Source organism: Rhineura floridana, chromosome 9 (genome assembly GCF_030035675.1).
Source record: "Rhineura floridana isolate rRhiFlo1 chromosome 9, rRhiFlo1.hap2, whole genome shotgun sequence".
NCBI classification, from domain to species: domain Eukaryota; kingdom Metazoa; phylum Chordata; class Lepidosauria; order Squamata; family Rhineuridae; genus Rhineura; species Rhineura floridana.
Genome location: NC_084488.1, coordinates 20363839 through 20380690, shown reverse-complemented (window position 1 = coordinate 20380690; position 16852 = coordinate 20363839). Strand labels below are relative to the sequence as shown.

The 16852-nt window shown below is 38.9% G+C and overlaps 1 protein-coding gene across 1 annotated transcript in view; it reads right to left on the bottom strand.

Annotated features, from left to right (window-relative positions):
* Positions 1–16852, bottom strand: part of DTHD1 (death domain containing 1) — a 41896-nt gene that overhangs the window by 12585 nt on the left and 12459 nt on the right. The window contains exons 3-5 of the mRNA XM_061584730.1: positions 14770–15103; positions 9474–9653; positions 3005–3249 (exon numbers count right to left, since the gene is read on the bottom strand). Coding sequence (XP_061440714.1) covers positions 3005–3249; positions 9474–9653; positions 14770–15103 — 759 coding nt within the window. The remainder of the gene's footprint in view (positions 1–3004; positions 3250–9473; positions 9654–14769; positions 15104–16852) is intronic.

The window sequence follows — 16852 nt, the reverse complement described above, 5'->3', positions numbered from 1 at the left end:
ATCACACAAACAACAAGGTGCATCATCAGTGGGTTTAAGAGCTGAGAGCATGGAACCACTGTTGCTGCTTCTATGGATATAAGGGACTAAGGTCAGAGGTAAATGAAATGCAAATAGAAAAACAAAAGAAATGATGATTTCCTAAATGCAATACCCTACCAACCACAAAGATTTTCCTATGAGTAAGGCAGAAAACTCAGCATCCCACAGTCAGGGTTCCTAACCAAGAAACAAAAAATCCCTAGCAGCCAGTCAGCCAAGGTCACAGATATCCCCATGCAGCACAACGTGACCCGGGGGCTGCAGTTAGTGCAAAATGCTGTGGCACGATTGCTGACATGACTGAGACCATATCAGCACATAATACCTCTGCTCTGAAATCTGCACTGGTTGCTGATTTGCTACCAGACCAAATTCAAGGTTTGCTTTCCATGTTATGGGTTCCACATAGTACTTGTTCTGCTCTTGTGAGAAATTGATCCATAGTGTGGCAGTACCTGTGCTTTGGAACTCCCTGCCTATTTTGTTGAATTCTTTTTGGCACCTGCTAAAAATATTTTTGTTTAGGCAAGCCTACCCAGGCATGTAGAAGCTATTATGTTTTTTATCCCTTTTTAAGTCATTGTTGGATTTATTATTTTGAATGCTTTTAAATACCTGACTTAATTTTATTGTTTTAATTCCTTCTCTAAACCACTTCGAGGTTTTTTTTTACAATAAAGTGGTCTATAAACGTTGTAAATAAAATACATAAATAAATTTCTGAGTCACTGTGGCCCGTGGGTCTCTTTCCTCTTTTAGGAACAAAGGAATCTGCCTTATACCATCTCAGGCCATTTGGTACCATCTATCTCAGTACTGATGACATGGACTAGGATTGGCTGGCTAGAATTCCAGGCAACGGGCTTTTCCAAAGACTGGATTTTGGACCTTTGGATCAGTTACAAAGTTTACTGGGTCACCTTGGGCTACTCACCATCTCTCAGCCTAATCTGTCCCTCAGGGGGAAAACAACAGAGGGGAACCATGACTACCCCAAGGAAGAAGGGCACATTTAAAATGTAGTGGAAATACTAATGTACAACCATAATGTGAAATCAGATACTTATCCAGACATACTATGAAGAAATATTTATATAAGCATGACTGTCAAAGATGTTTATTAGTTACATAACCTGTAAATATATTTATAGTGCATCTTATGCATGTTTACTCAGAAACAAGTCCCAATGTATTCAATGGGGTTTACACAAACAGGGAGCGTGCACAGGACTGCAACCTCAAGTGGTAATTAACTTCATTAACTCAACCCAAAATTCAGAATCATGCCACTTTAAGCTGTTTTCCAATGTTTTGTGCTTTTTTTAATAGTTATTGGATTTTAAATGGATTTATTCCTTGTTGTGAGCTGCCTTAATTTCCAATTGGCAACCCTGTCTCACAGGGTTGTTGGAAAGACTCCATATACACACACAATGTAAAAATACATAGACCCCATATAATAGTTTATTGTCAAAACCAGTTGGTCATTGCAGAACAATTTTTAAAAATCAGTATTAGTTTCCTGCCATATAAAAGCAGTGACACTAAGCAAGATAACAATTTACAATACAAACACAATCCTTTGCTATATTCACTCAAAAGTCCTATTGATTTACAGCACAATCCTAACCATGTCTATTCAAATATAAGTCCAACTGAATTTAGTGGGGTTTACTCCTGGTATGTGGGATTAGCTTTGCAGCTTTACTCCCAGAAAAGTGAGTACAGGATTAAATGTTCATATTGGGAAGGTTTTCAAAATAGGCTATGAAGTACAAAAATAAACTGCCCTCTCCAACAGCCCAGGAAATTTTCAATTTGTTTGACTGCTCATAATTAGAAAAGTATAACACATTGTAATGGCATCATAAGCTGCATGTACACTTTTATTATAATCATAACTGAAACTGTTTACTGTGCATGCCTACCAAAATCCTGGTATGATATCTTGTTCTAGATCTCCTGTACACACAGAGAAAGGAACTTTTGCTACTGCTGAAAGTTATAAACTTACTGAATTTATGAGATTTTTGGACAAGCAGGAAAAGGCAACCGTTTTCTAAACTTGCAGTGGCTTCTAGCTATTGTCTGGCAGTCAACAAATCCCTTCTCAATCACAACCCTGACTTCACTTATTGGCAACAAACCTGAAAGGGCAGAGTTAGAGCAGCCAGCTACAAGCTCATTTAACAGACATTGCAAGGGGAGGGGTAGCTGACATTTTGGTGTATCTATCTTGAACCAGGCCATCTAGGAATTTAATTATTTTTTTAAATGAAAGCTGAGAGCTCAGAGATTGGGATGACTCACCGGAAGACCCACAGAGGACACCAAACATCTGGAGTCTCTGGGCAGAAACCAAAGACCTGGCAACACTAGCTGTGACAGCATCACCTCTGCACAACACTAATCTCTGAGGGCAGGGGTGGGTAAATGTATCACATGAAGATTTCACACAATGAGATTAATGATCCTACACGTTCTGGGGTTGAGAGAGGGAAATAAAAGTGTAGATCAGGGATGGGGAAGCTGTGGCTCCCATCTTCCAACTGCCATTAGCCCAGCCAGCATAGTCAAACCTCAGGAAAGGTGGGAGTTGTAGTCCAATAATATCTGGAGGACCACAGGTTCCCTGTCCCTGATGTGTATAAAAAACTGCCCTGTCTGGAGAGTGAACACCTGCAAGAAAGGATTGGAAGTATTTATATATTTTAATTAAAAATATTTATATACCACCTTTCGGCCCAGAAAAAGCCTCCAAGATGTAAATATACATCTTAATACCATAAAACTGAAAGCAAGAGAAATCTTAAAACCAATCACTTAAAACACAGCATAAAAAAGGATTAACACTATTTAAAAACCATTAAACGCATGGTAGATTAAATAAATCTAATGTAAATATTTCTGATAAAAATATAAATACACAGTTTGCAAGGAGGCAGGAATTATTCTCTCTCACCGAAAACGATGCACAGCTGTAATCCTGTGCATAGAAGCACTCATCGCTCTCTCCTGGTCTATCTCATTGCCTTCCCTCTTCTTTTCTTGATTTGGAGGACAAGGCAGAACAATTGTGATGGATTTGTTGAATGGCTGGGATGAAGGATGTTGAAGATGCACTAAAGGGCTTGTAGATGTTACTAAATGATATACATCATTTTTTGTTTTTAATATGGAAATTACAGATGGCTCAATTGGTTGCACCTAGGGATGGAAGGATATGTCAATTTCGATTCTCACAGTTTCTCATTTTTCCAGTCTTAAACTCAAATTTCCTACTTCCTGGAGCAATCTGCAATTTCCCCCAAAAAAATTACTCATGAATTTTTTTTAGCATTTTAGTGCAAATTTCTCCCAATAAACGCATTTTTCTATGCAGTCTTGACTATTATGTACACAATTTTGCAAGCATTTTCTCCAAATATAATGCACTTTTGTATGTTATTTTCACTAATAGGTTGATTTTATGAACACTTTCCTATAATATATGCATTTTTGTAACCATTGCTTGGTTGGAGAACTGCATTGCAAAATTCAGATGTGTGAATTTCAAAGGATGGCTATGTTTCAGGTCTCATATTGTTTCTGAATGTGCAGATTTGATAGATTTGCCTTTAAATGCAAACTGATAGAAGTTCTCCCCTTGTTGCACCTGCATATAATTATTGTTGTAATTGTCATTATTTTTATCACCATCTATCATTCATCACAATTAATCAGGCCTAGCATCAGTGGACTGCACCATCAGGTAGTTGCCGATGGCCTGAACCCTCAGGAATTGATAAAGGAATATCGATCAAGCAAAGGAAAGTGGCTTAGCTGCCTCCTCCTCCTCTACTGTGACTGAGGCTAATCAGTTTTCACATTAGCAAGCAGAGACTGGTTGTTTTCCTTTTTGAAAGGAAAGGAGGAAAGCAGTTTTCAGTGTCCCCCATGCCCCACCTCCTCCTCCTCCTCCTTGGCAAGCCTGGAGTCCTTAATATGAGCAAGACTCTCTAGTTTCTAGGCTTCCTTTTAATCATTTAATGGGTTAACACAACAGAGATTAGAAGGCAAGTCTAGAGAATCTCACCCACATTCTCTCTTGAGACTCTCTAGTGCTAGGATTGCCTTTTAATCTCTGTTATAGGCTTGGCTTGCTTCCTCCTCACTTGGAGCTTGGATCATTCAAGTGGAGGAGGTGGGAGCGAGAGAGTGCTGTGCTGTAAGTAAAATCAATAAGAGAACAAACAATATATTTGAGGGGAGAACAGGTGTTGGGGAAAGCTGCTGAAGTTTGAAGCAAACAGGATCACTCCACAAAGATGGAGAATAAACAGACCATTGAAAAATTCAGTGCTAAATCCGACTTCCCAGGAGGATCGCTCCGCCTGTGTTTGCCTCTAGATGAGTTCTCATCTCAGAGGAAGCTTTTTCAGTTTTAAAACCAGTCAGAAGAGTTTTTTTGACTGGGAAATTTTTCTCCCAGGCAAGGGAGAAACTTAGAGATTACCCACAGAAGTTCCGTGGTGTTTGTTGGACTGGAATTCATTGGAATCGCCTATGAAGGAAGGTAGCCAACAGCGTCGGACAGAGCCAGGGATTACAAACAGGCTCTAACTGATTAAGCGAGACTTTTTTTCTTCTTCAAAGAAAAACGGAAATTAACAGGCAAGCATCCTCCTGTCTATTATCATCATTTTGTTATCGTTACTGCAAAAGAGATTTGTCAAAGAGTCAGCAACAAAGAAGCCCTGGGTGAGTTATAACTTTCTCTTTTACATACGGAATTAAGGAGGAAGAAAATCGAAATAGCCTATCTTTGTTTTTTATTGCAAAAAGCTGGCATGGAATCGAGCATTTTAAAGATATAAACGGATGAGAGGCATCTGATTTGAAGATAAAATTTGATTTATTTGATATTTGAGTATTATATGTCTGGGACTATTTTTTCTGGTCTACTTTTTTTTTTTGGCGAATCTGCTTATTCCTTATGCCACTAATCATTTGGACGCTGTGAACTAAATTTGTTTTGGACATATAAGAGATAAGGCAGTTCGTGCTGTCTAGAGGGTGATGTCATCTAGCTTGGAAGATTAACTCATTTGTGACTGGAAAAAGAAATAAACTGTTCTTTGCTTGAGAATAGTGACTATATTGGAATTGAAGGGGTTTTGTTCTTTTGGTTTTAAGAATGACAATCAAGAAGGTGGCTGAGACCCTGAATGGTCAGGAAGGGGTTCTCTCTCTAAATATGTTTCAGAAAATAATGAATGAGATTAAGCTAACGAAACAAGAGCTGGGACAGAACAGACAAGAGATGAAAATTGGATTTGGCAAAATGAGACAGGAGCTGAAAGAAATTCAGGATTCTATAACTGGACAAGAAAAAGAAGATGAAAGAAAGATCAAAGGGAAGGTTCAAGCCCTGGAGATTGGAATAGATTTATCAAATATGGACCTGGAAAAAGATTTGGATTTTATGGTTGTGATGGATCCTAAAGACAAATATTACTGTTTGGAATTCAGCGCTGCCCCTGAAGGAATTGGTGAAGAGATTAGAGATAAAGATATCAACGACTCGAAAAAATTCCTGGATTGGAAGGATTTGATGGAACTTGAAATAGAGAAAGTTTATAGAATAAATTCCAGATATGTGACAATGGAAAAACTCTCAAGAGATGTGTTAGTGCATTCTGTAAAAAAGAGGAACAGAGCTCCAACTTTACAACAACATTTCAGTAATACATTCAGAATTGATGGCAAGAAAATATCTGTGATGAAAGAAATCCCTATTAGACTCTTATTATATGACTATGGCAGCAAGACCAAGATTATTGGGTGTGCAAAGATGGAAGATGGAAGATGGAATCAATACTGATAATGGGAGAATGGGAGAAGAGCTATTGAAATTACTGGACTTAGTAGACCTGAAGAGATGGATTAATTGACCTGTCTATTTGGAGAAAAAATGATGGATATATATCTCAAGGATTAGAAACTTCTCTTTGACTTTTTGTGGAAAGAATAAAATGATGTTAATGAGATTTGATACCAATTAAGATAACCACTGGAGGAAGATAATTGTATAATTTTATTAAGAGACAGGTTTGTTATATATTATAGACTTTTAGCTAATCTACGACAAATCGGAAGTCAATAGTTTTTATTGTAATAGTTATTAATTTGTTTTGTTTGTTTTGTTTTTGAAAATTTGAATAAAAATTAATGATAAAAAAAAGAAAAATTCAGTGCTAAATCCAAATTCAGCAGAATTCTCACTCATCCTTACTCTTAGCAACCTTAACAAACTACAGTTTCCAAGATTTTTTGGGGGGAAGCCATGGCTGTTTAAAGTTGAATGATGCTGCTTTAAATATATAGTACAGATGGGGACAAATGAGGCCACATCACCGCAGAGGGAGCTGGATTTGGCCCAGTGGCCACCAGATGCAGACCTTTAAAATTGGATCTTTTCTCTGCTGTCATGAATTGATAACTTCATTTATTTCATAAGCAAACCTAGCTGATGACTCCAGATTCAGTGCTCTAGGACAAAGTTTTTTGCAGGTGCCAAGTATCCATAAATATCAAGGATTACAATAAGAGCAATTAAGATTTATATATTTAATGCAATTCCATTGTGTGAAGAGTGTCTGGAATAGCTGCACTCCAATCCACAACCATATGGATCTTTTGTAAATTTTATTTAAAACAAAGAGTTTATCCACGTATTTAGCAGAGCATGCAGTTAAAGGATTTTTAATATAATTTCAATATGCATCATATCAGAAAAAAAATCACCCTATAAACTTGCAATTTTTACGAAATCTGCCATTTCCTGGAATTTGAGACAGTTATAAATCAACCCATGCAGCAGTTCTCCTGTGTCATATGACAGAAGCTCATTGACTGAAAGAACTGTTGCCATAGGCTATGACCCTGATGCACTTGCAGGGCTTTCCCTTTTCTATAAGTGATGGAATGGTCTGAGTGTATAAAAGGGAATCCCCCATTTATGCACAGAGTATTTCCCTTCATTTTTATGGCAGATGGGACTAAGTTCCTGAGGGCATGTGCAGAATGGAATTAGCAACAACAACTGTTCTCTTTTTGCTGCCTACTGTAAAGTAAAGTGTAAATTAAAATAGGCAATGGAGAAGAACCAACTGCCAATGCACGTGGAATGAAGATTTCATTTTAGTAAAATTATCTATTACTAGTTTACAAATGAAATGCACACCAAATGGTGGGAATATCTACAAAGCAGCTGTGCTGGCTATTGCTCACTTTTGCAAACCCATAGTAATTATTGACCCATTTTATCCACTCTTGTTAAGCATGGCAGTCTTTCCTCACTTTATTTAGCTGGAGGTGCTGACAAACATGGAAATAGGTGTGATATGATGGTGAGGATTGGTGTAGTGACTGTTGATGTAATCAATGGCTCCCTGAAACATGGGAAAACAAAGCTATTTGTCAGAGCTATTTTCAAGTATAGGTCCATAGGGAAGCACATGGAAAGCTGTTTCACCTGTAGGTTATCCAAACACAGTAGATTATACTTCTCTCCCACTCTGCTTTCTAGAAGCACCCATCCAATCTACATCAGCAAAGTGGTTCAGGAGGAGAAAGCAAGCAGACAGACAGACTCACAGAATGCAGGGCGTTATTAAGATGATAAATAAAAATTCCCTCCCAGGAAAAATGCAGACATCCAGGAACTGAACTGTTAGCTGAACATTTAACATTGTATGGTTAATATACAGTGGTAAACTTCTAATGATTCTTTCCCAAGCTTTTACTGCCACCCAGGGATGAAGTGAATGACAGCCTCTATTTCTTGACATCAAGAATCCCTTCACAGGAACAAACAAAAAAGAAAAAGCTTTCGGCCACTGTACTATAAAGGAAGATGAGCAACATTCTGTTAGGGGCCTTTATGGTCTCACTGAGACACTGGCTGAAATCCAAAGAAATGCACAACTAGTTTTGCATTCCTTGAAGTCTGGTTTTCTTCAACACTAGCCTCACATATGACAAGCTCCTTTTGAAACCAAGGGCCAAAACCATGTTTCTTTTAATGTGCGGTTAGCAATTGTGTGTTTTTTTAAAAAAAATTAAATTAAATTATTATTATTATTATTATTAAAAAGCCTACATGGCAATAATCCTGGGGGGTGGGGATCTCCCACTGGTACAAATGGAAGTTTCTCCACCCCAGGGCTAATTACAACCAGTGGAGAGGGGGCCATCAGGATCATGGCTGGAGAGGGACCTCCCCTTCATCATGATGTGGTCCCAATGTAAATCACCCCCACCCCCAAGCCTGGTTTTAGTTTTTTATCAAAAGCGAGGCAATAAAAGTAGTATCTAGTTTGGCCCTGATGAGGGGACTTTCAAAAGCAGTGTGTGATATGGCATGGAGGTCTCCTGTTTAAAGAAGAAAAAAATCTCACTCTTCATGCCCAAACTCTTCCTTTCCTTGACTGATAACACTAATTGTCCAAGCTCACATGGGTAGAAACCATGCCATACTTTCTTCCTGCACCTGTGCTGTTCTACTTCCTGAGAAGGTAATGGCACTGAGGGAGCCAAAAATGGACACACACATATTACTCAGTCTGATTACTCTGACTCATCATTTGACCTATAGCTGATTGTGCAAAGCAAACTCGATGCACTGAAAATAATTTCAAAATGTTAAATAAAGCTCTGTCTATGACAGAGCTATGGACCTAATCTAGTCCACCAGACTTCTCGTCCAGCCCCTGGTAAATTCCCTTAAACCATGCTCCACCCCCCTCCTGTTCTGCCGCAAGATGATCATGTAGAAATAGATTTTTTTTCTTCCATACAGGTTCATTGCATGCTGAGAAAGAGGCTTCCTTTTCTCAGTGCACAGCAAGGAAACCAAGCTGTGTGTGTGTGTGTGACAGAGAGAGAGAGAGAGAGAGGAAGAGAGAGAGGGTCCCACCCACTTTGGTTTTGGTCAAATATAATGGTTGCATTTTTAAACCACCCTTCATCTTGAAGGATCCTAGCTGTGGTGTATGCAAATATTCCAATAAAATATAGTAATATACAACAGAAATAAATAAATCAACTGGTATCACAGTTTTTTTTAAAAAAACACAGCAAAATATACAGAAATGTCAGCGGAATTGGACTCTCAGAGGTGCAGTCCCCTCTCCTGGCCTACAGTGCTTGGATCTGTGATGGCTTTTTCACACATGCAAGTGACCCTTTGTATGACTGTCATTAAATGATTAACATGCGTATGTGAACTTGTTTACATGAAGTCATGAATTACTAGTTCAAATATTTGCTTCTATATGCATTCCCTAACTGGAACCTCTCTCTGCTAATAAAGCAAGGTGTTTAACCCATTTTCCAGGGAAGAATTTCCATAATTCTCAAGGATTACAGTAAGTATTTTTCAAGCATACCTTTAGGTACATTGCTATTCGAGAAGTGAAAGTTGATGGCGGGCAGCAAAATGAAATTCTGGAATCCATACTTAGTTTTCGTGAAAGTCCTTTCCTTGGAATAGTGACTGTCTCAGTCTTTAAGCATGAAACCACAGAAAAAATACCAAGCTGACACGTTTTAATTTCAGCCAAAGTCCCCTGTGTGACAGAAATTAGTGAAAGTTGCTGTACGTGAGAATGAATTATGAATTCCAACCTGGGAAACCAACCAAAGAATAAACAGAAAGTAACTGTTGAGAGTTAACAACCACTGAGGAAGACTGTTGTTGCTATTGTGTTTCCATTCAGCCTTATCAGGCAGCCACAGAAATGTGGGTACTGTGCAGCTTTATGTAATTTACCACAGAGGTGTGGGTATGGCTTCCTGTAGTCTCATCGCTCACTGCTTCAAGGTAGGATATCAATGAAAGAATCACACTATGGAGACTTGGCCAGGCTCAGCGTCAGCACCTGGCATCCTAGGGCAGTTGTTGGCCTGTAATGCCCCAGTAGAGCTGACCCCTTACCTGGGCACTCCACATTAGGCAGCTGGTCTGTGAACCTAATTATCCCAATGCTGTGAAGTGACACTACATCAGGCATTCTACAGCACTGTGGGAAATTAAAATGGCAATTCCCTATCACTCTTGGAGTGCTACTGCTATTGACAGGTGAGCCTAAGGGAGTTGTGAAAGACCACAACCTCTGTTTCCCCACTAATGTGTGGGGGAGTCTTACCACTTATTCTCCTTTTATTTATTTTACTATCACAAAGTGATAGTAAAAGTGGTCCTAGGCTATGGTCTGAAGGCACATGAGGCCAGCACCCTGCTGAATCTAAGCAAGGTCAGGTCTGATCAGTGCCTGGATGGGAGACCACCTGGGAACCATATGTAAGCTGCCTTGGGTTTCTATGATAAAAAGAAAGGTGCAGTATAAATGTAACAAATAAATAGTGAAAGATCTCACCTCTTTTTACTATCTCCTGCAGGATACCTGCCTCGTACAATTAAAATAAAATGATAGTATTTTTCCTAAACTTTTTACTATTCTGTTACTGCTATTTAATTCCAACTTGTTTTCTTAACCTTCTTTTACTATGCAGAGTAGTAGGATATCGATAGGCATGGGATGAACAGATCAGGAGACTTCTATCAATCAAATAGGCTATCTTTTATTAAATATTCATAGATTTACTTGCAGGTAAGTTATCTAGCAACACATAACTTGATAATTCTTTACTGTTACTTTCAATCTGTTACCCGATATTTTAAAAAGAAGTTACTGTTGCTGTTAACTTCTTTTTAAAGTATCAGGTAACAGACTGTCGAATAAGTCGAATAAATAAGTAACAGTGAAGAATTATCAAGTTATGTATTGCTAGATAACCTACTTGCAAGTAAATCTATGAATATTTGAATACTTTATAAAGAAGTGACTGTTGTTGTTAAAGAGAGCCAGTGTGGCGTAGTGGTTAAGGCAGTCTTTCCAAACCAGTGTGTCTCCAGATGTTGTTGGACCACAACTCCCATCAGCCTCAGCCAGCATTGCCAATGGTCAGGAAAGATAGGAATTGTGGTCCAACAACATCTGGAGGCACACTGGTTGAGAAAGGCTGGGTTAAGGTGTTGGACTACGACCCGGGAGACCACGGTTCGAATACCCACACAGCCATGAAACTCACTGAGTGACCTTGGGCCACTCACTGCCTCTCAGCCTCATGAAAACCCTATTCATAGGGTTGCCATAAGTTGGAATCGACTTGAAGGCAGTACATTTACATTACATTATATGTTGCTGTTAAGAGGTGGCTGTATACAAGCCCTAGTTCTCACCCCTATGCAAAGCTGATAGCCAATTCCACTTTTATCTCCCCAAGTTAGCTCACAGGGACTGAAAGTACTTTACTTGAAGTCTTCTCTCTGGTTAGGAACTTACTGAAAGCTACAGGGTAGAACAGGTTCTCACAACTGTCACTCACACTGGATTCCAGCTCTTGAGATTGCTGTTGTCCCAACTGGCTTGCTTCAGCTTTCCTCTAGTTTTCCTTCTGGTTAGTTACTTGAAGACCAGAACTCAATCATGAAGATGCCACAGTGATGGAGAACCCCTAAGGGGTCCTGGCCCCAGGCAATATGGGCCCTTGAAAATTAATGAAGGAAAAATGGATTTCTTTCCCCTCATTCACAGACAATAGGCATTAAAACCAAAGCGTGTGTAGGGAAAGGCAGAGAGAAGGTCAAGTCCACACATTCCTGAGCATCTTTTGGTGCCAAATGGTTAATGCATGGCTGCAGATAATTAATCTGGTATTGTTTAAACAAATGTATACAATCTCTTAATGAATATTTTTTTTTACTATTTGATCCTGGAAACAGGTTTCTGATCTCTCTTTTTTAGAAAGCAAAAGGCTTCAGCTAAAATAACTCTTTATAATGGAAAATCTAGGTAGACAGAAATTTTAGCTTGATACTGATTTTATAATGGCATGATGTGTATAATTTTATTTCATAAAAGTAATTAAGTGTGTTCTGGAGTTAAGGGGTATTCTGGGATGAGCTGCCCTCTGTGTTTGATGGAGGGTGGCTAAACTCAGTTTTACCCTTTTCCTTTATTGTGATCCAAAATATATTTTATATTATGTGGCCTTCAGCTACAGTATGGTGATATAAAATTAATCTTTCTCTATAGCAGTGTAGTAATGAGTGGAATGTTCACATAGACTTTTCCAGTCACTTTAAGAGGAACCAGAATTGGTCTTGCATCATGGTATTGTCTAAAGGAACATGCGTTATGTCCTAGAGATGCTGTTATGTCCTATGGATGTTCGTTGACCAGCTTGGCCGATCAGAAAACCATGATGGGAATGAAATGCATAGTACAGAAACATCAGTAATTATGATAGTAGAATGGTGAGATCTGGAAAAGGGAACAGATTGACATTAATCTGAGAAAAGATAACCACACAATGAGATGGGATGTGTCTACTTGGTTATGAATATACACATATTCATTTTAATAAAGTTATCTGGTTGGTTGGAAATATTTCAAGAGGGAAGAAACTGTTATGTCACAGAGGGAAGAACATGGGGGGATTGGTTGACTACTGTTACATGTTGTAATTGTATCCTATAAAACATCTGTGCACACTATATTTCTTTGCAGTCCCTCCTAGGTTTATGGGGAACTGACGTTGCATATGCTTGCTGTTTTTTTTAATAAAGGCCTACCTTTTTGCTTTAAGCCTGTGTCTTTAATTTACTTAAGGACCCCCAGCAAAGATCCCACAGGAGAAAATAACAATTTCTCTATCGTTTCCTGAGTTGAACTGTCATCTGCTACCACTCTGACCTGGAGAACTGTCTCTAGAGTCCTCCTTTTAGCTTCTGTTTTAGTTGTTATAACTAACATTTGTAAATGATGCTCTGCTTGCCACCTGCTTCTTCCTAGTCTCATCTACTGGCCCTCTTTTACCTCAAATAATGCTATGCCTGCCCTTATATGCTCTCCAGTCAGAATTCTCTTATCAATGATAAGATTCTTAGTGGGATTCTGAATCCTCATTAGTCTATAACTAAGGACCAATGGTTTTTTAATAAAATGTACACTAAAGGACCTATCACAATTTGACCCTTTTCAGTTCTCTGAACCCAGGTGAAAAGTAGACTCTGCTGCTGTCATACTGGAAAATCTCATAAGTATCTAAACCCTCTTTTGAAACTGTATTAGCCTAAATGATTCTTGGCAGACTGTCTACTGAACCCCTATACATTATTTAGAAAATGTATAAACCACTTTTACCAAAAATAAAATTAAAAAAATCTCCAGGCTGTGAACATGTACATTACATCTCTTGGGCTTCAGTCAGAAGTGAACTGTCTGTTTATTTCCTCTCATACAAAATAAAACAATATTTAGAACAGAGTGTTTTACATTTAATTTTTCCATCACAATGTAACTGTTTCCTGATAGGACCCATCAATATAAGAGGCTCAGGGCCCCCTCAAAAATGGAGTGGCCCTAGTGCTTTTTGATTATCATAGTGGAAGAAACCACATATTTGGCACCACCCATATTAGCTATCGGGCAAAGTTTTACTGCTGGTACGTAAATCCCTAAACACCCAAGGACCTGCTTACCTGCCTTTCCCCCATATCATCCTGCTCAAAGCCTTAGGTCATCTAGTGAAGCCCTGATGTGGGTGCCACGTGCTCTGGACATTCATTTGATGAGTATACAAGGCAGACCTTTTAGTGTGATGGTGGCCATCCTTTGGAATACACTCCCCACTGGAAATCAGGTGGTGCCTAGAATTTGTGCTTTTGTGTGTTTCCATAAGACTTTTTTTATTCAGCCAAGCTTTTTCAGGTTAGCTGTGTTGGATGTTGTTTGTTCTGGTTTTGCAGATGGATTTAGTGTATTCTTATTGTTTTAACTTGGCATTTTGTATTTGTTTCTTTTTTGTACACAGCCACAATACTTTCAATTGGTGGGTGGTTTATAAATTCTTTAAATAAAAGAAAGAAATAATGTCATTCTCTCGCCCCTACATGTTAGCAGACCAGCTTGGGAAGAAGCAATAGGAATGTGGCTCTCCTTAATACTGAGGTGTCGTATAAAAATCCCTAAGCAAGAATATTTTGGTTAATATTTATACTATTTGAGAACACCTACATGTTTTGGTTTAGAGATCATGGTGTACATTTATTTATTTACTTAAAGACTATGCCATTCAATAGGATGCACTCTCCTTATTTTCTTTTCAAGCTGTGATCCAGCACAACAAATAAGAAAACAGACAGTGATCTGTTTTTTTGAGTATCTCCTTTTACTGCCCATGAATGAAAGGTTTTTTGTAAGGATTTGTGGGGGTGGAGAATGAAATGCCAGGGGGGCATTCTACACATTATATTCATTAGGCAGAAACCTACTTAAAGTGCATATATCTGGCATCATTTCCACACTGCTGCCGTAATGTATAGTACGGCTAATTGTGTTTTTCTTCTTGATTTTATGAAGAACTTCAGTGCCAGCACTGGTGCTCTGCACATGTTCTGGAAGACCAATGTGATAAAAGAAGCCACACATCATCATCATCATCAATTTAAAACAAATTGGGCAAAGCAGGAATAGACCACCATGAATTTCCTGTTTGTAATTAAAGGGATGCAACAGCTCTGTTTTTCCTGATGAATTCAAAATGGGAAGTAATTTAGCCTAAAGATGTCTGGTCTCCCTCACCTTTAGCACTGAAACCAGGAAAGTATTCACTAACCTTGTGGTTTCCCTGGTGCCCTTCCAAAGTGACTGGAGTTAAATAGCGTGATTGGAAGTTCATGTCAGTCACCTTCACCATGATGTCTTTGTACATTCCTCTGTAACACGAGGCAAAAGGAATCGCAACGGTGATTGGAGAAACGATTGGTTGGCCAATCTGCGAACAGCACTCAGCACTGATGACATTGCTGACCAATTCTTCTGAATCATCCACCACCAATGAACTGAGATCATTGACAACTTTAATACCTAGATTTTCAAGGATGCTGAAAGGGGCTGAAATACAACAGGCCACTTCAGGTTCACTCAGACCATTCACTTTCACAAGAAATCTGCAGATAAAACACAACATTATCCATATTTGCAATAAAGAAGACCAGTAGGCAGAATATCCTGTAGCTGGTATAGTGTAGAAGCTAAGAGGCAGGTACTGACACTGTATGGATTTTGGCATGCCATGAAAACATTTTTATTTCTGCAACTATATCCAGATCATTACTTTTATCTAATCACTTTGAATACTCTACTCTTTTATTCATGATGTATCTTTTTCTGTATTTTATTTTGTTGTAAATCACTTAAAAGATCTATGATTATAGGCAATTCACAAATATTTTAAATAAATAAATGGGAAACTAAGCAGTGAATCAGGAAGTCTCCAGTTTGCATCTCACCTCTGGGATGAACTCACTAGGTGGGCTTAGACATACCATCCTCTCTCAGCCTCAGTGCCTCCATCCACAACATGAGAGAGAATAATACTGACTTACTTCAGAGTTGTTGCAAGGATTACAATTAGATAATGCACGTGAAGCACTCTGAACACTTGGAAGTGCCAAACAAATGTCAAATATTATTTGTTTAAATAAATGTAATTTAATCCCAATTATCCATCTTTGTTTTTACATTTATAAAACACAAGCAGGAGATTAAATTGTATTCAAAGTAATAGTAGGTTTTCAGGCTTTCATGCAAGAGCAGTGGATTGATGCAAGCCAAGCTTAAAATCAAGCCATCTGACCTAGCTTGTGTGCATATATTCCTAGTTTATGAGGAAACTGTATGCATTGTATGCCAGGCATATAGTTTGCTTAATCCAAGCTATCAGCTTGAGCTATACATGCATAGAACATTCCTAAATGTTCCTTTTGGCCTGCTGTTTGGGAGGAGATCATGCAAATGATTCAATCCCCTTGCTATGACTTTCTGTTGAACAGTTGATTGGGAGGATTTCCATTTTTTACACATGTCCAGCCCTTGCTACTTCATCCATGCCCTTTTGAACTGAAGCCTACACCTATGTGTATGGACCCTGTTGCCTTCCCCTGCAGATGAATTTAATGGATTGAATTATCTGGATCTTCTTCCTCAGCAGAAATTCTTCTGCAGTACACCTGCTTTCTATTCTCCAACACAGAGTTTATTTATTAATTAAATGTATATCCCACCCCTCCTCCCAAACGAGTTGGATGCACTCACTGATTTCAGTCAGGTTAAGCATACCAAAGTCATTGTGGGATTGTAGCATATATGAAAGCACGTGAAAGCTAATTGGGGCATAGTTCCATATACTCAGCATTCTCCTGACTCTAGGTATGGGTCAGAGCTTGGAAAAGTTACTTTTTTGAACTACAACTCCTATCAGCCCAGACAGCATGGCCACTGGATTGGGCTGATGGGAGTTGTAGTTCAAAAAAGTAACTTCCAAGCTCTGGTATGGGTGTTCGTGATACTGCAATGGAAGTTGGAAACAAAGATCCTACATGAAGTCAAAATGCTAGCCCTCTTCAGGTGTTGCATAGAAAACCTGGGTTCTAAAATGTGCTGGGAACCTCTGCGCATAACAAGAAGCACCTCGCTGCAGGCAGGGGACAGAGGGGAGGGTGGAGCTAGTATGCTGCCCTTCCTCACATAGCATCTTCTCCAGATATGGGATATCCAAATAGGGCTTCTCTTGCCATAACAGGTTTGTTAGTCTTTAAAGTGCCACAGGCCTCACTGGGTTCTGTTGATGCAACAGGACTTCTGTTTCTTCTCCTCCCCCCATACACCCCCAAAAGCTGCTCTGGAGGGTGTACTGG